Source organism: Chelmon rostratus, chromosome 1 (assembly GCF_017976325.1).
Source record: "Chelmon rostratus isolate fCheRos1 chromosome 1, fCheRos1.pri, whole genome shotgun sequence".
Classification (NCBI taxonomy): domain Eukaryota; kingdom Metazoa; phylum Chordata; class Actinopteri; order Chaetodontiformes; family Chaetodontidae; genus Chelmon; species Chelmon rostratus.
The window spans coordinates 24,973,915-24,999,430 of NC_055658.1; the positions used below are offsets into that span (position 1 = coordinate 24,973,915).

At 43.7% G+C, this 25,516-nt stretch overlaps 1 protein-coding gene across 2 annotated transcripts in view; it reads left to right on the plus strand.

Annotated features, from left to right (window-relative positions):
* Nucleotides 1-24,657, plus strand: part of mpped2a (metallophosphoesterase domain containing 2a) — a 65,163-nt gene extending 40,506 nt beyond the window's left edge. For both annotated transcript variants that reach the window (XM_041934693.1, XM_041934684.1), the window contains 3 exons: nt 19,686-19,801; nt 21,781-21,894; nt 22,770-24,657. In XM_041934693.1, the coding sequence (XP_041790627.1) occupies nt 19,686-19,801; nt 21,781-21,894; nt 22,770-22,888 (349 nt within the window). In that variant the 3' untranslated portion in view covers nt 22,889-24,657. The remainder of the gene's footprint in view (nt 1-19,685; nt 19,802-21,780; nt 21,895-22,769) is intronic.
* The last annotated feature ends 859 nt before the right edge of the window (nt 24,658-25,516 follow it).

Consider the following 25,516-nt stretch of genomic DNA (forward strand, 5'->3'; position numbering starts at 1 on the left):
CAGCTGCAGTGCATTTGTGTTTGTGTGTGTGTGTGTGTGTGTGTTTCTGTGTGTGTAAAGTTTCCCCAGCGTGTGTCAAAGGAGTGAATGAGAGGGTTAAATGATGGATTTGTCAGCGCGCCCTCGTTCTCTGCAGTATGACGGTTCATAGCGTTCCCTGCTAAATGACTCAGCCTGCACGCATGCACACACACACGCACACACACACACACACACACACACACAGAGGCATGTTTGTCAAATGGCCCTTATGCAGGAAAAATATGAAACGCAGTCAAAATTCAAAAGTGCAACATACTGGAAACCAACAAACACCCACTGTTCATCATCACGAGGGTGCGTTAATGCAGACGCACTAAATGTTTCATATTTCCCTGACGCCTCCTCGTGCACCCTCCACCCCTCCAACCCAAGGTGAGCCCCATATATGTCAGGAGGAGAGTGATGGGTCCTCGCCGTCGTTTAATAAAGCTCTCCTCAGTGGCCCCCGTGTACATCAGTCACCGGCCGGGCAGGCGGAGGTCTGGCACACGACGGCCAGCAGCTCCATCAAACACTCCCGATTCCGGAAAAGGGCTGACACGGCCAAAACCCTGCTCTGGATCCAGGCCACAAATTTACTGCCAAAAAAGGGAAAATGGTCCAGTTTATAAAGTCATTTAGTGCCGTTGTTGTTGGGGGTTGTAGTCCAGATCTTTTGTCCATTCGAGCTGCCGTTCATTATTGTGATGCAGGTGAAGTGATTTACCGTGACTTAAAACTGCGTCTCAAAACTGCGGGATGATCTCACCCAGTTGGGATAATCTCATATCATGTCCAAAATATTTCCTCACACAGGAAAAGAAAAATGAATCTTCCAGCAGAGTAAAATCATGTTTTTTGCTTTGTTCTATTTCATCTTCACTCACCCTTTTTTCCCATTCCAAATCAAGGCACTTTGAGAATTGCAGTGACATTTTCTTGACACTTTCAGTGGATCCAATAAAACAAAGATTAGTCATTTAGTTTGGTATTGATTTGGAAACAGTAGATGTCAGAATTTTGGACTGTATTGATTGTTATTTTGGTTTGGAAGGGTGTAGTATTTCTTCCCCTGTAGCCATTTGTCTCTTTTCGCTGCAGTGTTTATTAGAATTTTTCAGGAAGTTAAAGAAATAAATGGGCCTCGGTGGGTAATTTGACCTCACGCTCTGCTCGTCTCCCAGCGTTATCAAAGGATAATGAATAATTTTAAGTCTTAAATCTGTTTGTGTCAGCAGCACAGTCTCCCGTGAGGATTCCCACCTTTAGTGTGATGTAAGATGGAGCACTCTGTGAATAAAAGTAATAATGTGAGATAATGGAGAGAGACAGCTGTGTTTCAGCCGGCGGTGTGTTCCTGCTCTCTGGTTGCGCAGCAGACTGTTAGCGCGGCTCTGAGGTCGGATCGGTGTTTGTCCCTGACGGCGTGGACAGACTGTGGTTACAGTACACACACAGCCTCCGGCTGGAAGGTGTAATTGTTGCTGTCGGTTTGCATGTCTGTGCTTGTGTGTGTTGTTGAGAGACTGAGAGCTCGGTCGACTCTGTCTGAGGCGTCGATGGCCTCGTCTACTTGATGGGGACACAGAGAGACAGATATGGAGCGCTGTCTCTCTTCTTCTTCTTCTACCTGTGTGACCAAACTAATGGATATAAAATGTGCATGAAAAAAGGCTTGAACAGTCTCATAACGGGATGTTTTCAAGCCACCGAATTGCTGCTCTTTGTCTGCATGTTGTGACGTAAAAGTGCAGGACTGGCAGCGATACGAGTTGCCCGGCTCTTATCACCTGATGTGGTTTCCACCTTTTATCTGGAAGCCCTAGATTTTTTTCACAAGTGTGAAGAACACACATCCATCTGTGGCAGCGAGACTTTTCACGGCAGGCTAAAAGGGAACTCGTCTCTTCTGCAGCGTAATTTAGTTCCACTGTGAACATGTTTGTCAGTGTCTTCCAGCTGCCAGCTGAGTTTGATTTTTCTCTTTCTTGCACAGAAATAAGATGCAAAATTCTGACTATATGACAAAGATTGCAGAGTTTTCACCTCTGTTTTTGTTTTTGGTACCACCAAAAGTATTAGTCAGACTGGTCACATCAGGGATCATATTGTCTATCAGACATTCTGACTATTTTATTGGCAAAGATCTTGTGTTTTCACAATTTGTCATATTTTCAGAATTGTTTTGTTAAATGAAAAATGACTAAGGCATCATTTTGCTATCAACACCAGTATTTTTCTGATATGATACCGAGCCCTGATGATCAAAACATGTACATGCTAACTTTATCATTTTCACTAATTTCTACTTCTGTAAATATTATTTATCTTGTATTTAAACTCTTGTGTGTTTTCTGTATTTATGCTAATGCAAAAGCTCTAGCAGGGATCGGTGTTTCAAATAAGCATGAGCGCCACATCTGACACGATACATCGTAATTGTGTATTCAGTTTGCTGGTGTGTATTTGTGTGTGTCCATATCAAATAAACCCCAAGAAGAAGAGCAGCAGCACAGTTTGTTACGAGTATGTGCATGGAAGCCCAATCAACTCTAGGAAACTAAAAGCGCGAGGCTTTCTGAGCAGCAGCAGCAGCAGGAGGAGGAGGAGGAGGTGAATGTTGACATCTGACAGACAGCAGTTCCTCGTGTTCGGAAAGCCAAACAGCACAAAAAAAAGCCTGAGGACGCTGTCGATGGAGTTGCAGGGACTACTCCGTCGACTGGCCTCCTCTGCAGCCTGCAGCATCTGACCTCCGGGGTTGACATGCTGCTACAACTCTGATCTGTAAACAAGAGGCCTGTGTGACTTCTGTTTACAAGCTCTGGTTCACTTGTACTTGACCAAATACATCAAGGGATTCTTTTACTCTGCTTGAGACCTTTTTTTACTTGTATTGTGAGCATGATAAATGGCTTTCTTCAGCACAGTTGCCTCCTCCACCTCAGCACCAGCGTCCTTGAAGACCTTTTTCTTTCCTTCTCTCCAGGAAAACATACCAAGGTCCAGTTCCACTTTGCTCTAAAAGAACAGACTTGCAAAGGTCAACAGCATGTCTTTATTCTAGTGAACAGATAGCAACATTCATATGAGATACATAGGGAACTTGACTTCTCCACCTACTGTATTTTCTCTTCCAGTGACATGCTTGGCCCTCCGATGATGGCTTTGTGCCTTCGCAGCAGCGTTCCCGCTCTTTGATCGTGCTGAAAGGGCTCTGAAGTGCAAGTTTCCTATAGATGTTCTGCTGCCCCTGTTTGAAAGCCTTTCTTCTTTTTACTTCTGTCTCTATTCTTTCTCTCCCATGTCATTGAGTGGATAAATGTGTGGAGGTGGGTGTATTTCTTCTTGAGAGGACAGAACTTTGGTGTGGAGAGGTGGAGGGATGGAAAGGAGACGCAGGGACTAGAAGGGCAGGAGGACAGGAGGAGGTGGAGGCTGGTGGTGGCAGGAGGGTAAGGAGGTGGAGGCTGGTGGTGGCGACTTGCCCTTCAGCTTGTTTCACAGCGGCTGGCTACCTGCTCGTGTCAGTGGTTGCGTGGTGACCTTTGACCCAGGCGCTGGCGGGCTTCAGTGGCAGCGTCAGCTTTAATTAGAGAACAACATGACTGGACGCTGTGCAGAGCCTCTGATCCTCCACTGCAGACACTCAGATTGAGGCCGGGCCGGGCAGAAGGGACGACAGATGCATGTAATGACGGACAGACACATGCGCACACACACACACACACACACACACACACACACACACACACACACACAATCCAGTTCCCAAAGAGAGGACACCAAGAGAAGCATCGGGACAATTTCAATTTTATCAGCACAGTTTCTAATTGTACTTATTAATTCTGGTTTGAATCCTGGTTCTTGTCAAAGAAACCAAAATGTGTTGAACAAGAAACACCTTTTTCATAATCTGCAAGGCGTTTGTGATTAAAATGCCAAAATTAAAGAAACATTTTTAATGTTTTTATCTACATTATGCCATTTTTAAAGGGAGATGACATCAAGCTGGGGACATGGAGAATAAACCATATCATAGCCAGTTTGAGCCTTCATTCAGCCATCATCAGCTGAGGCACTTGCTTTGGGGCATTGCAACAATGGCTGTGGTACCTGATGGATATGAATGACATCCAGTAGGGCATGACTTGTTGACTTGCTAACTAATGAAGGGTAAAATTTGGAAGAAAGTCTCCATTTTGTTGGGTTTTGAACGACGTCTCTTCTTTATCAGCACAGTTGTGAGTCAGTTTTCATGTGATGTTAGTTTCTTACTGGTTTATCATTAAATTTATTTTGCTTTGTTTTTTTTGGTCAGTGGGGCTGCTTCTTGATAATTTTGCTTCTATGCGTCTGATGATTAGCTAATTCATCTAATGCCAAATAAGAGCTATCATATTGCCACGGTTGCACTTGATCCTGATTCATGCGGTGATTCCTGCAGCAGTAGTGCAGGCCGTGTCTTTATCGCAGTGATGTACTGAATGCATGTAAGACTCTGTCCAGTCTGCAGGTTTCTGGTCTGGTCTGGTTTTGGTTCTCACTAGAGGTTTTTTGCATGCTGTCATTTCCATATATGCCATCGTGGTATTGGCATGTATGATTGTAAGGCTACTACGTATTACAGTACATTCATGTTTTTATTTTGTGATGTACAAATGTTCAAATATTCGTTCAGAACAGATTAAGGATCTGTAAACCCTGTAAAAAGGTTTTAGTCCATCCTGGGTGCATTTTAGTTGACAGAAGTTTTGGAGCTGGAGCTTTGATGTATTTCGTCCTTGCATTCTTTTTTTTTGTTTTTTTTGGGGGGGAGTCTTGGTCGAAACAGTCAAGAGGACTGTTGGCATGAACAGCCAGTATCTGAACGTCAACACTTCTTCCCACAAGGAATCATTTCTGCTTTCCGCTCTACAGTCGAGACCTGAAAAGTGCGCGATATTTCCAAGAGGATTAATTAGATTAAACAGAGTGTTTGCTCGCTCCTTAAAGTGTTAGTGTTTCCTCCTGCAGGGCTGTGTGTCAGTGTTGTTTTTTTTGTTTTTTTTCTAAAGAGAATAATCAGTCGCATTAAGAAATAATGAAGGGATTGGTGGGCGGTTGGAGCCTGTGGGACCAAGCTGCTGGTTGCGACTGCAATGTGAATCCACACAGTGTTGATTTACAATGTGTGTGCATGTTAAACGTGCCCCCCGCCTGGCCCACACATTAAATCTGCCCCCCGTCAGGACTGCTGCATTTAGCTGCTTTTGCCTGATGGCATCGTGCTTTTTGATGTTTGTGATGGTTAAGATTGATGTTTTTCGGCAGAGCACCTGATGAGAGGCAAAGAATAGATGCTCAGGTGGAAGAGTAGAGTATGGAGGTATAATACAGAGAAGGTTAATGATTTTTATAACGACTAGGAAGGAAGAAAAAAGCTGCCAGTGTCATAAAGCCATTTGTTCATGTTTCCCTGTTAGCTTGTATAAATCCCTGCTGTTTTCAGGTCTCGTCGTTTTCCTAAAATCCTTGTAAAAGCCCTTAATTAGTTTTCACATTGTGTGTGCCTTTTGTCTATCATTTTGACCTCCAGCCTCTGTTAGCTTGCAGCACGGTGACTTTGGTGTGTTCACAGTGGAAGTGGAATTACCAGCCGTTAAGCCTGCACAGGGATCAGCTTCCTCTGGCCAGCATCGCCTACGAAGGTGAAACTGGCAACACTGGCCTCACAGCAGCAGCTTTGGGCAACAGCTACAGCTTTCACAGGTGGAACAACTACATCTCTGAAGGATGTAGTTTTTCCACAAACATGCCATCCACATTAGAATATTTGTCCAGGCGTTTGTTTGAAGTGAAGCTTTTTGCCTGCGTGCAGTGGTTGACAAAGATAGCCAGGACAGGGGAGGAAAACAGACAAGAAACCTGGAAACACTGGTGCAATCCTTTTAATTAAACCAGGAAAAGATTGTTGTCAAGCAAATGGACTGAGATGTGAGAGAGGCAGATTGAGCGAGGGATGAAAAGAAAGCCAGTGTTTGGAATACAGCGGGGGATTAAAGACAGTGAGCGAGTGTTACAGACCCCTGGCCAGTTTGCTGCTGTAATGAACATTAGGGCTGCGGCATAAATTTAATGACCTGTGAAACAAACAGCGTGGCTGAGACCAGTGCCTCTGAATGCTAAGTGGCTCTATTATTAATACCAGCTCAGAGATGCCACTGTGTAAACACACTGTAAGTCTCTTTCCCCTATGAGGCCCGTTAAACACACGGCGGCTGTGTGTTGGCGGTGCAAAGGCTCACCGCGGCTCTCTGAAACGGGGTCACGTCTTCCTTTGTACCTGCAGAATTAATGGCACGTCACCCGTTAACAGCATACCTGCGCTAACTAACAGGATATGAATAGTATTGCAGCTAATGGCTATGCAGGTTAGTCACCTTGATAATGAATAGCTTAGTGATGGGGCAGGTGAGCAAGTGGTAATAAATAGGTTCTGTGCTGCTCAGAATTTAACAGGCAAGCCAATGCAAATGAATATCAGAGTCCATCCTACGCTGTTTGGTGACATGTCATCAATTTGTGTATGATGTGTTAAAAGAGTTTTATTTTGAACTGAAAATGTGTTTGCGCAGGTAGAAACAACAGACCTAAAAAGGTAGCAGTATTTACCTTTCTTTAAGCAGGGATGGCCATTGAGAGCAAGCTCCCCTTTTACATAGAAGCCCTGAAAACAATATATATAAAATACAGCTAAAAATGACATATATATAAAACAATGGAAGTAAAGTTCATGTCTTGTGCGCTGTCAAAGCAAAATAAACAATACATGAAGTGAAATTAACACATTTTGCAACAAACAGGCGATCAGCATGTGCTACATGTACCTAAATAATATAATATATGCATGATGCATTGTGTTTGTGTCTGTTAACTAAAAACACATGTTTGAAAAACATTAAGTCACACATTGAAAACCTTGTTTCCTTCCTAACACACCATGATTGTTCCTTGTGGGTGTTTTCATTTGCCTAACGTCCAAACTTCCTGTTTTAGCTGAAAATGTGTCAAATTAGGGAGGCAAATTGCAGTTGCCATGTGACTTTGAGGCAGTTAGAAAGCAGGTCTGCAGGTATGGGGGATGGAAGGAGCTCTGAGCCTGATTACGAGCGATGCAGGCTTAATCAAACGATCTAGCGCAGCGGGGAGCACAGGGGAGACCAGAAGAGCCCAGAGCTAACCAGATGTCTGCGACATGAGGAGGGATATATGACATGAGGAGGCTGCTCGAGGCTATAAAATGCAATCACAATCCCCTGGAAGGGAGCCCAAGATGGCTCAGCAACCAGCCAGGGAGTAAAGGCGATCTGTCAGCAGACGGTCCCCTGCTCTACCCCTGAACCCGACCTCAGGCTACCTGCTCATTCAACAGAGACGATGCTAAAAACTCCAGGCAGGCAGCAGTGGGTTTCCATCATTATCAACACGGTGGTTGTTACAAAGGGGGCGCATGTATGTCTCTGACATCTGAATCTGCCCATCTGTTTGTTTTGTTTTGTTTTTTTTGCTCTGTTTGTCCGGGTGTGCATGTGTGTACACTGGCAGATCCCGGGCCCAGCAGGACTCCATCTTGTTTTCCGTCCCTCGCTGTGTCTCACGCTATGAGGGGATAAATATTTGAAAAGCAGAGGAAGCCCTGTGTCCCCAGCTGCTGTGGCCTGAGGTGTGGAAGCCCTGCATTAGCTGTGTCTTTTACCATAGTGACTTATTTTTCTCTGCCTAAACATAGATTTCAGCTCAGAGTGTATCTTAACTGTCCTGGCCATTATTCTCCTCAGAGTTTGGTGTGAAAGGTCACCAACCTAAGTGCTGGCGCAGCTGAAGCTCGGATGAATAAGTAATACCATCAATGACAACAAGTCTGCATTCGACAGTAGAGATGCTAAGTGCTGGATGGTTTTTGATAGGGAGAAAAGAGGTACAAGCTCCACTGAGTTTTCTTGCAAGTTTTAGAAGGAAGAAAACATTAATGATTTAAGATGAAGGAGTGAAATTGGAAAAGATGAAGCAAATGCTCAGTCAGAGTGTTCAAGGTGTTATTTTTTGCAGTTGGCATCCTCTTAAAGCAGCCTACACTTCCAGCTCTCTCTATGCAGTATATCACAGCGGGTGAGGATTTACACTGAATTCATAATTGAACCATATGTGTGGACACTGCTGTCCATGTATAGTGCATTTGTGTATCCTGGGTCTGGGATCATGGTTTGGATCCCTTAGTTCCAGTTAAGAGAGCTACAGCATGCAGTAATATTCTGGACAATAGTGTGCTTCTGGCTTTGTGGCAACAGTTTCTGGAAAGTCCTTCTCCTGCTTCTACATTGCAATGTCCCCCTGCACAAAGCCACATCCAAAAAGAAGTGGATTGGTGTGGAAGAACTTGCTCCCATCCAGTATTTTGGACCTCACTAATGTTACCTAATGGTAGAGCCTTCCTAGAAGACTGGAGGAGTTATAGCAGCAGATTAATGCTCGAGGTTTTAGAATGAGGCGTTCAAGATCACATCTAGCTGTAATGTACAGGTGTCCATGTACTTTTGTCCATCTACCATGCTGCCTTAGTTTATTGAATTTGGTACTGATGGTCGTCAAATCAAATCAATAGAAAATCATGGAGTAGCAGAGCTCCCTGAAAAGTGGACTTCACCTCCACCACGGCTGGAACTGGTTTTCTCTCCCACACTTCTGCTTCTCCGACGTCGTCTCCCACCACACCGAGCGGCCCCAGAGGGAGATGTGGATTGTCTGTAGCGAGCCATCAATCACGGCGGTAACGACAGCTCCATAAACAGAAGGGCAGCCTACCTACTCGTTTCTGCTCGGTGGTGATAGCATTCACGCCGTCCTGCAGCACTTCCCTTCCTTCCTGCTGACCTCTGCACAGCTTCAGTGGCAAGGACAGGACTCAGCTTATCTCCACCTGCTGGATTTAGACACCCGACGTGGGTGGTAGGAACACCCAGGTGTCAGCAGGGATGTGGTGTCGTAAATAAGAAGGTGGTCAAACTTTGGCCTCCTTTAGTGAGCAGTTTCAAACAACCAACAGTAGAAACAAAATTCAGTTATATTTAGGAAATCTGCTATCTGCTGTATCTACTAATCACTTCCTGGTTCATCATGTAGTCTATAAAACATCTAAAAATAGTGAAACATCTGCCACAGTTTCCCAGTTCTTGAAATGACGTCCTTAAATAGCTTGTTTTGTCCAAACTTCGACAACACAGAACACCCAGTAATGTGCAACAGAAAAGCAACAAATCCTCACATTTTATGAACCATCAAATATCACATTTTCTTGGTAAATGATCCTATTTTAATCCTGATTGATTAATCAGCATTAAAATAGTAGCACTAAAGGGAGCTGCCAGGCTTACTGTGCAGCTGGATATTTCAGAAACATCTTTTGTTCCCTGGAAGAACTGCGTTTCACATTAGCTTTGTGTATTTTGGTTTAATCTTTATGGGTGCGTCTGTACGACTCCTGAGCTCCTTTGTACAGGCTGCCCTGTTCAGCCTTGTGTGTTTTGTTTTGTCTGTGTTCCGGCTCTTTGTATACAAACCCATGAGACTAACAATGCCAGTTTGTGTGCTTTCCTGTGCCTATTGTTGTCAGTGTTTCTCTGTGCCCCTGCTAGCATCCACTCGTTGTAAGGTCGAGACAATGACCGCAAACAGAGTGCCATGTATCTGCATTGGCTTGACCCTGTGGTCCTTCCTGTTGCCTTTAACACCCCCTCCTCGCCCTCCCCCTTGACCTTTGGCCTCTGCAGCAAAGGCTGGTTGGCCTGTCATGTCAGAACAAGGCAGAGTGTGCTCCAGGCTTTTTGACAGGAGTCTGTGAGAACCTGCTGCTTTCTTTCCTCATAATTCTCAGGAGGAGAGTAATTCCCCACTGCAGAGCAGACAAATGCTAATATAATCAGAGCAGTAATGTCGTTTAACAGCTTGCAGTGTCCTTTATTGATGATGTTACTTTCCTCTTCATCTTACTGTGACAAGGAAAGCCAACTAGTGTGAACACTGTGATGAAGAAACAAAACCAGGGCATTCTGGTGTCAGAAAATAATATTAAAACCAGAGTCACGTGCTTAATATTAATCTTTGGTTACTAACTCATGCAGCAAAATATGATCTGTGCAAAAACAGTTAAAGGAAAGGTTTGCATATTTTATATTTTACTCATCGAATCCTGTTTACGGAGGAGTGTTGCTGCATATGTTTAAAAAAAGTTGTACAAAGCCTTTAGCGTCTCCAGAGAAGATAAGATAAGAAGTCTGCTAAACCAACTCAAGTGATGTCACTTGAGTCAGCTTCAGACCACAAGTCTGAAAATGAACAAAGCCAGGAGGTGTGGAGTTAGCAAGAAGTGAGCTTACCAGACCTCTGTAGCCCGCCCCTCATCTGTGCTACACGCCAGAGGTTCGAGGCTACATTAGCCGCTGCTAGCATAACACACCAGACATTCTGTGTAACAGAAGCACCGGGTTTTGAGAAGAAGAATGTGTAATAAAAAAGACGATATCTCTCGTTCTGCTGCATCGATTTTGATTGTTTCTTTCAAACTGTCCATCGTCCACATCTGCGACAATGTTATAGCAGGGTGATGCTAAATAGTTGGAGTACTCTTTTAAAAGCAGGAAAAGAAGGCTAGCACAATGAAGCATTTCTCTCCAGAGGAGAAGAGAGAAATATTGGACTTTTTGTCACCGCTCCGGGCTAATTTATGTCAAACCATCTGAATTTGTTTTGAATTTTTTTTTTCTTTCTGTTAAAATTCAGTTTGCATCTGAAGAGCAGCAGACCTTCAGCGTTGGGCCTGAATTGGCACAATGACGAGCAGAGGCCAAAACACACAAGGGTCCTTTTTAATAATTTTCTTTCATCCTTTTCTCTGCTCTCAGTATTGTGTGTCATAAATGAAAGTTTGAGCTTTTTCATATTTTTTTTTTTTTTCAATTAACTTGCAGACCTGGAGCTGTAGTCTTTGTGCCGAGGAAGAAAAGCAGTAAGAGGGTGAACAGCCTGAAAGACACACCTGTGTAACGAAGTGCGCTCATTCGATTTTCAGATCACCTTGTCCTGTTTGAAATCCATAGAAAAGAGGCTGTGGCCCCCAGTCCTTGGAGCAGAGCTGGGAAATGAAACCTTGCCTGTCAGTTATTGTCACAGAGGAAAGCTCACTTATTTCCCAGAGATATTATCCTCCCCTCTGCCCCCCTTCGCTCCTTTCGCGCCCTCCACCCTCCTCCCTCTTACATTGTTCTCCAGGATCAAGTTCATGGAGGTCGGGGCTGCAAGAGGGTAATGGGACCCTTGTCCCTGTGTCTCAGGTCAGGTTGAATGCTTCTCGGCCCCTGCCCCCAGCCCGCATACAAGCTCTTTGAATAGGACCCTGATTCCCCCTCTTTTTATTCTCCTGGTCTCCAGTTTCTTCAGACCTGCCCGACTTCCTGATGGTCCATATCCATATTTCAAAGTGTTTATATTCCGCGTTCACATGCAGGCACATCTGTGTTCCCATAACACCTCACTGCTCCTCCCAAACCCCACCTGCCACCTCCACAGCTCATTCTGTGCTAGTGCTTCCACAACAAGTACTACAACTACCTCTAACATACACATTCATTCGATCACACATGCAGCTCACAGGCACTCAAATCCTCCAATCTTTTCACTATTTTCTGTTATTTTATTGACAAAATGATAAAATAGGCAGATAAATCGATAAATAAAAGTAAACCTTAGTTGCAAATTTAAGCGAGAATGCTAAAATGCTTCCTTTCATTCACATGATGCAGTTTAATTTTGCATTCCTACCTTTACAGTAACTTTGACATGCTGATGCTGACACAGGCATATCTGTGATAAGCTAATATCAGTAGGTCTCGTTTGTCAGTTATGTAACCGACTAAGGAGGGAGACCAGACTGATGTAACCTTACGTGTTCATTTCAAAGCAGTTCCTGCCTGAGAAAATATCAGGACAAAAGCAAACAGAAAAAACTGCCACAGCTTCAGATATTGTGAGCTGTTCTTCACCACCTGTGGTCCTTGCTAATTTGGTGACAGGGTTAATTTGTTTTGAAGTGGTTTTTGTTCTGCAGCAAAGGCTTCCCAAGACACCAATTTTCGTTTAAATGACTTGCATGACATTGAAGTATCCTGGTATCCTTGAAGCTTCTATGCAAAGATTTTTATGAGATAATGACAACTTTCAAATGATTCCGATGGCGTACTTTCAGTTTTGTTGTTGTAGTTGTGAAGAAAAATGGAACAAACTTGGTGAAACTTGGTGGAGCCGATGTGATGCTTTCAAGTGCTGTGGTACATTTACACTGTCTCAAAAAATGGCCACAAAATGTGACCGGAGGCCTAGAAAGCAAAGTTCACCTGTCTTGCCTGTGACAGTCTGACATGTGTGGTGGTGCAGATGTATTTGTCAGTGTTTTTCTAATTTTTCCAATTTAGTTTTCGCAGCCACCACAGGCATGCATGCATGCATGCATGCACGCTTGCATGCACGCACACACACACACACACACACACAATGCTTGCACAGAGTCACACTCCAGACAGGCAGTTTCAGTTACTGTAGTCTTTCACAGCTTTGATGTCTGTGCTAATCCAGTGTATCTCCGGCTGCAGAGACTCTCTCTCTCTCTCTCTCTCTCTCTCTCTCTCTGTCTCTCTCTCTCTCTCTCTCTCTCTCTCTCTCTCTGTGTGTGCGTGTGTGCGTTGAAGGGAGTGGGGGATGGTTATGGAGAAAGTCTCTCAGATGTAATGATACACTGAATATCTCTGCTCTCATTTGATTTCCTGCTGCAATGTTGGGCTCTTGCACTTTTCTCTTCTTCCTTTCTTTTTTTTTTGTCTTTCTTCCACTCACTGTCTTCACATGCGCTCAGACCTGTATGTTGTGAATCGCTGGAAGCTGCCGGGTCGCTGAGAGCAGCTGTGTTTGCTGCGAAGTGTCTGCTGGCTGATGCAGCGGTTGTTTTACATTAGCGGGCTGCAGGTCAAACTGCAGCTGGCTGCATCTCAGCGTGGAGACAAACCCTGGGGAGAGTATGTGTGTGTGTGTGTGTGTGTGTGCGTGTGTGCGTGTGTGTGTGTGTGTGTGTGTGAGTGAGAGAGAACCCGTCCCCATGGTTGTAGCCTTTCCTAAGCGGGCTAAGTCTGGTGGCTAACCCTTAGCGCCTCTGCGTTTGGCAGCATGACTTCAGCGAGATTAATCCATTCCACACTCCATCAGTCACTGGGCACAGGTTATTAGTGCCGGGGCAGAGCAGAGCAGAGCGCACACACAAACACACACACATACACGGACCCTTTCACCCTTGTGGCTTCGCCTTCTACCTCGTCCCCAAAGTTTGCAAAGGTGGCCTTGGTGTTGAGAGGCCATTTGTCAAAACCCAGCCAGAGTCTCCACTTGGCTCCTTTTAATAAGGCTACCTGGGCTCTGGGATTACACACACACACACACACACACACACACATGCAGGGCATGCACTCTGCTATGCACATACTCATACAGCTCTGAGTGTCAGGTGGTGCGTCCCGCGGGGCTTATAAAAGTCCCATTAACATGGCCCTCCTCATTGGTTCTGACAGGTTGATCAATTAGCCCCCCCCCCCCCCCCGACCCCGGGGCCACTGTGACTCAGAGGTCAGACACGATGGATCGCTGGACCTGCACACACACTCTCAACTCCCTCCCTCCCTCTCCTATTATCTGTGGGCTGGTCACGGTGCAGCTTGTTCGTCCCACCATGTGTTCAGCGCCGGGCTGATATCCCAGGGTGCAGTTGTTCTCCAGCTTTTAGGTGGAGGATCATACTTTACCTGAGACATGTTTCGATCTTATCTCTGCTCTCAACACGGCCAAAACACACACACATACACAGTGCTCTGTCTCGCCCTGCAGGGACGTGTGTGTGTGTGTGTGTGTGTGTGTGTGTGTGTGTGTGTGCGTGTGTGCGTGTGTGTGTGTGTGTGTGTTTGTTCTTTTGCTCTTCTTCTGCAGACCAAATGTGCTCACAGGGACGAGGGAATCCCTCTAATGTGAGGATTATTGCCAGTTCTCACTTTTTTTAGGGTCTAGTTGAGGGTTAGTCCAGCTTTAGTGTTTTTCCTCTTTAACACTCTGGCTCTTATTTTCATAGATTTGGACATAATTCCCATCGATAATAACATTTTATAGCACCTTCATTGCCCAGATTTGGTACCAGTGAGACATTGAGAAAATAAAATAGCAGTTTTTCTATGCATTTTGGGATTATAATTAACATTTTCACTGGTGAGTGTGATGTATTAGCTAACCACCTATGGTCGAGACAAAGCCTCTTAATATAAGTTTGTCTTGTAATTGGCTGCATTGCCTTCTGGTCCACTTCCTGCCATTCTGGTTGCTGGCTGTTCTCTGGGTTTCTCCCTGTATGATTGTTCAACCTTGCAAATGGAGGCTCAAAAATAGGCTTTGCTTCTGAGGGTCTGACACCAAACTCCGAACGTTGATGTTATTTATTTGAGCTGGCAGTCATTGATGCATCTGTCCGACACTTTCCTGCAGTTTATCTTCACAACCAATGGCCAGATTTCCATCAAACACTCATTGTGTCCTAAGGATATGGTCTCCTGAGGATATTTCCTGATGCGTTTGATGACCTTTTAGTGCCAACATCAGGTCAAAATTTCATCAAGCTATCCACTAAAGAAAATTAAAAGTCCAATTTCACATTAAAATCTGATCGTAGTGATATAGTTTCAGCTGTCTGTTGAATTACACCCAACCAGTGGTGGCTGAGAGTCTGCGCCGTGTTTGGTAAACATCCTGCTCTGCACAGGGTAAACGAAGGTACCTCTGTGTGTGTGTGTGCTGATTCAAGAACAGGATAAACGAGGCTGACCTGAGTTTGTTCACCTCAGAGCCTCCCAGCTAAGTAACCAGTGGTTTGGGATCATAACTGCATTATTTAAATAATCTGAAAATATCTGGACTAGAAAATGTCCAAGAGTAGGTGAAACAGTTCATGAATACCAAAGAAGCAACACATGCATACTACTACATATACTTTTAGCAAATGGGGATTATGTAACTGGTGTATATCACAACATGGTACATTTTGGCACAATCACACATTAAATGATCATGCTGACTTCCAGTGACCTCTTCACCTGTAAACTCATTCTGCTTTAATTAGACTTTCCTCTGAATCATTGATGTAAACATGAGGATTTTGCAAAACGATCACGATATGATATGTCCAAACACCATGATTGTGTAATCAATATGATTAGATTCAACTGAAAGTCACTAAACAAAAGGAACGACTTCTCTGCAAGCCAGGGCTACAATTATGATGGTTAAAGATAAACCTGCAGAATATTGTTTGTTTGGTCTATAAAATGACAGAAAGTTGTGAGAAATTATCGATTTCAAGGGTCTTCAAATATCTTAATTTAACAACAGAATCTGGTAAAACAAGAACACGATATGATCATATCAGTACGGTTCCACTGCAAATCAATATAGGATGCTGAATTATTGCTCAGGCCTAAGAAATAATTTTGGGAACAGCAGCACAAAATCAGCCAGTAAAACTTCAATTCAGTGAGGTGTAAAAAATGGTTAAAATAATCCATAAAGTGAGGGAGGAGTCCAATTAGAAGGTGTAATGAGAGGAGTGGAGCGTTCATTGTGTGTGTGTGTGGTATTGGGTGGGGGTATCTTAGTCTGTCTAGGGACCCAGAGAGAGCAGTTCGGGGGAGCAGAGGGGTTAAGAGCGGTGTCAGGCCCAGCGAGACGCTGCGCCGCCGTCCTAATGATGTCCACCGGCCTAATTGAATATTGACGTTCTGCACATGAGGGCTAAATGGCTTCTGTCTGCTTCACCTCCGCTGCCGGCCCGAGCTGCACATTTTTAACCTGTTTCCACTGTTTGATTCCCTGGTGGGGTTGTGGGTGGGGGTGGCGTCGTTTGGAGCCGCTGATGTTTGAGTTAAAGACGGTATTTTTTCGCTTTCATCCATTAAATTTTCTTGTTGGCTGCAGGGAGCTTTGGCGATATTTAACACAAACACGTGATGTCTGACATCTCTTCCCTTATTATACGCCGCAGAACTCCTCCTCCCTTTTATCTTTCTTTCTTCACTCTAATCGTCACCTCCTTCCTACTTTTTTTTTCCTTTTTCTCTTACTTCTGCTTCTATTTCTGTGATGTTGCTCTACTTCCCACTGTGCCTGCCTCCAGACGCTTCTCCTTTGTTGCCACGGCGACGTGTTCCAGATGGCGAGTGTCAAGGCAGGACTGGGCTCCGAATGTAGTCCTGTCACAATACACACACACACACACACGTTGGTCTACATATATACACACTGAGAACAGACTGAGACCCTGGCAACGTACATTCTGTTCGACACACATCCTACTCAGATGCTGGTGGACACTCAACCCACCACACACACACACACACACACACACACACACACACACTCAGCAGTACAGTATAATAAAACCTGTGTCACAGGCACACAGGAAACAGTCTCTCCTTTATGTGACCAGGATGTCATTAATCTTGGCAGAGGTTAACAAATGCACTTGCATGGAAGGTATATTTCATAGGCAGACAGCCGACAATGGGGCCATTGTGGCGTCGAGCTGAGGCGTCCTGCTCTGCGTTCAGTCAGGACCTTTTGCTTGGCTCCGGATCCACGCCTCATGTCAGGGGTTATGTTTCATCTCCTAGATGAATGTGTTTATGTGGGAGAAAACATGTGAAACACGGAGCAAAATCAACGTTCCAGCTGTTTATTTATTTCTGCTGCGGGGAACCACGATTTATTTTTCTGAATGGGGGGAAAATAAATGCATTCGGCCATTTTTCAAAGTTTGGCCATGTCGCTATTAGTCAAAACTAGAGCCAGACAAATACCCTGCCAGTGCTTTCAGTGTGCAGCCAGCCGACCAGGCCAGCCCTTCTCTGATTCACTGCTTTCGAAGTTTCTCCTCTCCACGGCCGCCTCTGCAGCGCTATTTCCATCTGAGAAGCGCCGCGTCTTCCCAGTAATCCATTAGACTTCCATTAGCTCCGATTTGTGTGATTAGTTCTAATTAATCAGTTCAGTCTGTGGCCTTCACTCCCCTGCACGCTCCTCACATTTCATTTTTAACCTCATTTCTCAGCTCTCCACCGAGCGAGAGAACGAGGAAACGACTGAGCGAGCAAATCAAAGAGCGAGCTGCAGGTCTGCCGCCGCCGCCGCCTTTTTTGTCCGAGCACACAAGCACTCGATACTGTTCAAGCACCAGACCCAAACGGGCTGAGCTGGTGCTTAGACCTGGTCTCTCACCATGCTGAATTAACAGGATATCTTTTTTGTGGCTTATTTTCAGCAGACATACTTAAAGAGCTTGGCTGTGTTTTTAAAATGAACCAGGAGAGATTCAGATCTCATGTTTTACACATCTTGAGTCCGCTCGGGCTCCGGTTAGCCCCTCTCGGCCCGCCTGACCAGCAGTAAGTATTGATTAGCGCCAGAGCTTCATCCCTCACTGTAACAAAGCAATTGATGTTTGTGGAGCCCTGATTTCCCCTCGGTCAGATACCATATGCAGCATCATCGCTAAGTGACTGGAAGCTGTGCCGAAGTCAGCGGTCTGTCCCGAAGTAACCCGGGAATAACAGAGCCAAAATCATCTTTTCATGAGTAACTCTCTGCAGCTCTGTGCTGCTTAACACAAGTTAAAATTAAAAGAATTTTTTCCAGCCTTGTTGCAGTAGGTCAGCTTATATACTGAGGTATTATGTGGTGATAATCTATCTTCCTTTCCTCTGTTGTCAGCCTTCTTCTGCCATTACCACTATTGTGATAAATGAAGGCTCAATTTATCAACCAGGCCCTACTCGATTTCTTCTTCTCCCCTCGGTCTCCCCGCCCCCGCTCCTACATCTAACCTCTGCATGGTTCGCTTTATTTCTTCATCTGTTCTCACCCCCCTGCATCCATCCATCCATCTATCCATCCATCCCTCCCTCCCTCATTCCCACTCAGCCAGATCGAGGCTTTCTTTGTGTCTGCTGGGGAAGGCTGAGATGCTGCCTGTCACCCTGGAGCTGCAGACTCCCATCCAGGCTGCCGGAGGTGGCCCAGCTGCTGTCAATCAATCTGCAGCCTGCGTTGCAGAGGGAATGGGGGTTGACACATGATGTGGCTCCCTACTGTTTAGAAATTCACTTTTTTTTCTTTTTTAGTAGGGCTGAGCAGTCAGCCATATAGGTTTTGCTTCTAAATTTAATTAGACTTGATTGTGACTCTTAGAATTTAAAGCGCCTGCTCTGGTGCATCAAACCAAGCGCCTATTTACAGGTAAACAGCCTGACCAATCACACGTGTCTGTTTCAGCCATTGTACTGCAGCATACCACAGCAACATTCATTTTAATGCATCCCGTCGTGGTGTTGTCTTATTTCATTTTCATGTTTATTAAAAAATATGTATTTGGTGAACTTTGTTACGTATCAAGCACATCAGCCATTCACAGCCTTAAAGCCACAGTAATCAATATTTTTATATTAGCAACAGATTGAATAGCTATATATTATATGAAAGAGCTCGCTTGTAGTAAAAATTAGTACCAAACTCTGCAGTTCCCCTCAGCTTTATGTCGCTTTTTAGCATGTTTTAGTTCTTGTTTTTACATCGTTAGAGCTTTGGTTCAGTCTCCCATCAACCTTGTTTCCAGTAGTGAGTGTTTTCAGTGGAAAAGCTTTGCTACATGAATGCTAAGTTGCTTTGTTTCTGATGAATGTATGTTGACTTCTGGTTTTTACTTCCTGTTTGTTTACATTTTTTCTTCCTTTTTCATAAAACTGAGTTTTTAAGTATTTTAAATCCTGTATCCATGTTTACTAGCATGCAGTCTTCTTCTTCCCTGTCTTCGTTGGCGCATTGCTTCATATCTTGGCGTGTTACCGCCACCAGTGGATTAGCGTGATGCCGTTGGCAGGAACATGTATTGCATCATCTGCATGAGTGGATGCTTGTTCGAATGCTGAGATAAACAACACAGGGACTCACCAAAGTTATGTTTGAGGCTGGCTTTAAACTTCCTGCAGCTCTCTACAGTAAAAACCGGAACCAGTTTCATTCCCTTGAAGCCTTTTACAGTGAAGCAGCAGCGAGTTTGAAGTTTGCATTAATGTCGTATGAGCCTGCTTTCTGACAGCTTTCAGCCCTGTGTTTTTGTGATGCTTGACACATGCACAGCCTTTGAATTTACTATTCATGTAGAAATGTAAGCTATTTTAATGAATTTGTCGTAAAACCCTGTTAGTTAACGTGCATCAGCATCCGTCATGTGGAGACACTTTGGTTTTGTTTGCAGTCATTTGGTTTAAAACCAGATATTGAACGAAACTGTAAAAACTGTTAATGAATTGAAGTTAGTAGATAAGGACACAGGACACCTTTGCAGATTTTTAAGAAATAGCATGCTAGAGAAAAAGTGCTTGAATTCAGTGAAAAAAAAGAAAATTCTGATATCAGATTTAGTTAAATGTCATCATTATGGGGGAGCTCGTCTTCTGAGCAGCGTTAACGTCCTCTGTCTCGCTCCGTCTCTGCAGGACTCCGTGGTTTAACGGCTGGGGGTTCAACCTGCCTCGAGGTCAGTCTCTGCTGGATAAATGGAACCTCGTCCCTGAAGGCATCGACATCCTGATGACCCACGGACCTCCACTCGGTGAGTCCAATTAACCAATCACAGCCCCCTCATCACCATATCTAATGAGGTTGTGCCTCATTATTCAAAATCTGTATGAAGTCACTGCAGGCGTCGCAGCAGGCCGTGTGTGTAGATGTGTGTGTGCACTATAGTCAACACTGTTTTCATCTAAATCCAACAGTATCCGGAGCAAACACCCCAAACACGCTCTATGATTCAATATTTGTGTTTGGCTTTATGAAAAAGAAAATACGTAACTGTTTGTTGTTTTTTTTCACCACTGACTGATTCAGTTTTCCTTCTAGTTGTTTGGGCCCCAGTTGTTTTCGCCCGGCTTGTTTTTTTTTTTTTTTTTTTCTTGCGCTCTCCATCTGGCCGTATTGAGTGATTTCCTTCCCTCTCGCCTACGGAGGGCTGCTGCCGCCGTTGCTGCAGCGGCAGCCGCTGTGGCCGTTTGATTGCATGGAAACTCGATTTTGCACCAGTGTGACAGACGCTGCAAACAATTGGAGAGAGACCATGGGAGAGTAGAGCAGGGCTTTGGGGGAGGGGGCAGTTGAAGATTTAGGTAGCTACTCAAAACTAGAGGAGACAAAATGGAAGGGGAAAAAAAAGAGTCTGTAATCACACAACTGTAGAGGAAATATCAACAACAGGTTTCACCTGTCAGAATGTGTTTCGATTGCTGTTAAACTCAGATGAAAAGGCAGTAAATGAACATTTGTGAGGTTTTCTCTTATTTACTGTGTTCAGTATCAAGACTGGCTCTGAATTAGAAAAGGCTGCAAAGATATATGGGCTGGGAATGTGTTCAAAAATGTCCTTTTACGTTCTGAAAATGATCTTTCTTTCGATTTTCCTCCGTAACGTCATCAGAAACTGTGCCTTTGTTCACAATATGGCAGACCACAGTAAGAGTTAGGGTCAGTCAAGTCAAGTATTGAGTGATGCAGCAAAAATATAATCTTTGCACAGAAGTAGTTCGGAGGAAGTCCAGTATGACAAAGCCTCTCCTGCAGATGATATAAAGAAAGACCGTTTTTTATGGCTCTGTGCCATCCTCTGCGCTGTTGCTGGAGGAATCATGTTTTTGGGTTGTACGGCCGTCCCATTTTGGTGAGCCCGATGTCTCAGGAAGGCCATGAGGAAATTTCATGGCATCTGTCACAAACGTCCGCTTAGACACAAGGATGAAGTGATTGCAATTTGGTGGTAAAGGTCATTGTGACCTCAAAAGATGCATTTTTGGCCATAACTCAGGAATTGGTTTGCTAATCATGACAAAAATTCACACACTAATGTCTCACAGGATAAAACAATGAAGTGGTGACATTTTATATCCGAAAGGTCAAAGGTCAACATCATAATATTCATCAATAAGGTTTTTCTGGCCGTTATTCAGCAGCATAACTCAGGAACAGAAGGCAGATTGTGACCATATTTCACATTTGGTCAGATACTGAATTGGTGGCACTAATCTTGGGCGTCCACCTTGAAACTGTGCTGCTAGGTGAATGTGTGTGAGAAGCAGCCATGTTTTTCATTTTGTAGTCTCTTTATCAGTCCACTTTACGCTGTCTTGAAGTAAGGACAGCATGTTTCTTACTGGAAATATTCACTGGAATTATACGTGTATATAATATAAGGACAACCTTCATTTCGCTAACAAATACACTGAATACCTTTTATTACATTCCCTACATATATTATGCAAGTCTGAACTTCCAATGATTGCTAACAAAGGGTGACGACACGTTACTGGAGTCGCTAAACTGTATTGTACCTCAGCTCATCGACATGATCTATTACAGAGTATCCAGATGTTTGGATACTACTTTGGTCATCACAGTTTTACCTCATTGATGCTCAGTGGGGTTTCTCTGCTGCTGCTTCATTTTACTCATCTAGTTCGTGTGGTTAAGTTGTGTACATCCATCGCTCACGACTGATCAGGCATAACAGAGGAACTGAGGATCTGAATGTGTGTGTTTGTGTAGGTTTCAGAGACTGGGTTCCTAAGGAGCTGCAGCGGGTCGGCTGTGTGGAGCTGCTCAACACGGTCCAGAAGAGGGTGCGACCCAAACTTCATGCCTTCGGAGGCATTCACGAAGGTACTGAGGCTGAAATCCAGAGTCAGGGGTCAGGAGGGGTCAGAGCTTCACACTGACATACAGAGGGACCACTTCGGACCAGACACAGTTCATTCGCAAATGATTGAATTCTGTTTTTATTTGCATTTTGCACAATGTCCCAACTGTTTTGGAATTGGAGTTGTAGTCTGAATGATAGATTTGGGGTTTACAAGTACAGAAAAAGGATCTTTTACCCACAAGTTTTCAACTTAAAATCGACCTCCTTCAGGTAACGAATTCCTGAACCCAATAAACATATTTGGAAAATATATGAAAAGAAAATTGCAAACGGATTTGAAAAATTGCACGGGGTGGGTATGGATAAATTCACCTTATTGCACAGTAGATAAATATGAATGTATCACAGTAGAAGAAAAACATATATTCATAGGTTTCCTCATGAACTCGTGATTTTGTCGTGCCCTTTACCGATTGTAGTTCAGGAGTTCGTCATCTCTCCAGTTAGTTAGTTAGTTTGTAGACATTTTCTTTGGTGTTTTGTGGAACAGACTCTTCCTTTTCACCCTCACCAACGATCTGCTCTAATTCACATGTGCTCAGTCAGACATTAAACGGACGTCGTCCCCAGGAGCTGGCTGGATAAAGTCTGTTTAATGTCCGGTTCAGCTGATTCGGTTGCGTTCTCACATGCAGCTCCTCCGGGTGATGTCTGGATAAGTTCAGGGAAGGAGTGCACGTGTCAAAGAAATCGATGACTCAATATTGTGCTTAATAGCTAAAATGTAAATTATTATTAAACTCAAGCTATTCAGAGCTGAGACGAGAACGGGAACAATTAATCAGAAACTTTTCTAGCGTCGATAGTGACTGACTGTCGCCTGTTCCTCCCTCAGGCTACGGGATCATGACAGACGGCTACACGACTTTCATCAATGCGTCGACCTGCACCGTCAGCTTCCAGCCCACCAACCCCCCCATCGTGTTCGACCTGCCCAACCCCTCCAGCTCCTGAGACCAGAGGACGGGGGTGGGGAGGGTCACGGGCAGGATAAACTACTTTTTTTCTATAAATATGTCAAGTTTAAAAAAAAAATTCTAAGTGTTTCTTTGAAAACTTTTGGTCTTCTCCACGCTGTTGTTGAGATTGAGGAGGTTTGGAGACGTGGGCTGGGGAGGGGAGTTTGTCTGGGAGGGTTAAAGGAGAATACCGGTGTTTTATTTTTTCTATTTGTGCCAACAATGCAGGTTTCCCTCGCAGAGTTTTGTCAGCGTAGTTGCAGATATCAGGGCTTCAGTCTGACAAACAGCTTCCACAACGTGAAGAAACTTCTGATCTTCTTCTGATTCCATCGTGCAGAGTTTTTATATCGGTGCTACTCATTGTTATGCTCCACTTCCTGTTAATCACCTGACAGACACAGGAAAGAAATGGAAATCTCATCCAGGAAATAATCCCTCAAATATATGTTGCCTTTTCAAAACAGCAAGCTCATATTCTTGAGTTCACATTTTTTATTATAGGAAAATATTTGGTGTTATTTTGCAGCCTTTTTTGTGATTATTAAAAAATAAAACAAAAGTTTCTGCAATTTCATGATCACAGGAAAACAAACAAGGAATATTTATTGTCCTCCCCGGCCTTCCGTACATTAGCACATCACATCTGCGTGTCTTAGCTTATTTTGAGAGTTTGAAAAATAAGTTTTAAAGTATAAATAAGTACAGTCTGCGATGCAAAATTCTGGGGGGAATGTAAAAATGAGCTATGAGTGGCGCCGGTATTCTCCTTTTTTCAGAGGGATTTTGTGGTTAAACAATCTTGCTCTTGATAAATATTGGTCAGATCTGTAAGATAAATGATGCTTTGTGAATTTGTACAATTTCTTCATGTTTGGTTTGCATTGGCCAGACAATGGATGCCATTGTTTTATGTTGTATCATCTGATATTTTGTCTTTAGGTCTTTTTGTTTGTTTGTTTGTTTGTTTTCTCGTCAGTTCCTCTTTTCTTATTGGCTGACAGGGACGCTGCCTTAAACTAGCTTTAATGTTCTCAGCTAGAGCCCCACTCTCTGCAAGCTCAGAGAAAAGTCCTTATTTATTACCCATCATCCCCGCAAAACAACACCTGACTAACGCAGGGACAGAAAGTTCTCAAATTACAACCCCGGAAAATTCACTTTGTAACATCCCGTTATGGATTTCTGATCTGATTTGGAAAATGTATGTATAAAATATATATATATATTATATATTCATGTTGTAAAACATCTGTACTAAAAGTTGTGTTTGACGAAAAAAAGAAAATCTGGTGCATTTTTTTTTCTGTATGCACCCGATGTATGATTGACATGTTTCTTTAATGCTCCCATCAGATGCTCTTCAGAGGTTTCTTTAATGTTTTTCTATCGACTCTCCCGGTAGGGTAGACATTCATTTTGGATGAGAGAGGAAAATTTGTCAGTCACAATCCAACAGGTGCTGGTTGTTCCCAACAACACACCTGCCTAAACATGGTTAAGTTGTCCTTTAAAGTGTAAATCTGATCGTATTTGTGTTTATTGCTTTTTTTTTCTAATTTTGCACTGTGTGTAAATGCAATCTTGCTAGCACAAAAAAAATGTTGCCAATAGTTGTCTCAACTTTGCCGCTGTAAATGCTCTTTCCGTGCTCTCTTCCTCTCTCGCTCTTTCTCTGATTGTATCCCTCTTCATGGAAATGTTAGTTCTCTCTTTCAGTTCATTGTGATATATTTAGCTGCCTTTATATGCAAATAAAATTGCAAGATTTTTACTTATCAAGCTCTGTCTTCGATTTAATCTTTGAAGTGAGATGACTCCTCAAGTCCAGGGTGAGTCCTGAATGTCAGTCATGGAAAATGGAGCATTGTGAAATTCTCAAAAGACAATAAATCAGGTGGGGTTCAAAACACAACATTATTTAATACAAACAAAGCGACAGAAGAGTTGCTGCTGTGTTTCGTTTGGTTTTCAGAAAAGCTGCATTTTGCACATCAAAGCCACCGCAGAAGAAGTAAGGAGGGCTAAAGTAACTGTTTTCAAAGTCACAAATAAGTCTTAAGTCCTACACAAGTCATTATGTGTCCTTCACCAAATTCAATGCTTTTTTTAGATGTTTAAACTGGGTAACAGTAACTCCACAAGGAGAAGAATTGCTTTTTCAAATTTGTCTTCATCAGTTTCACAGTTGATAGCATTTAGCAGTAGTATGATCAGATGGTGTCGGATGGCCCGGTATTCCAGAAGTCTGACATGTGTCCCATTGGACGAAAAGCCCATTTGTCCGACAGCCGACTACTCTGGAAAAAAAAGTTCAAATTGCTCCAGTGGTCCGAAGCCCCTTTGTTCTGAAAATACATGTATGTACATAACTAAAGCACATATTTTAACCTCAACAAATAGTTTTGATGCCTAAACTTAACCAAACTGCAAACCTGCGTGTCCAAATACACAAAGATATTAGTGTGTATTTTCATCAAAACAGGCCTTCGGTGCAGCGGGCTTTCGGCCCAGTGGGACATTTTTTGGACCGTCTGGGTTTTGGCGTTTCCCCTTTCAGTTGCGCTTTGGTGTTTTATCCTGTGAACAAAATTACAATCATTTGTACTTTCTGGCATGTTTC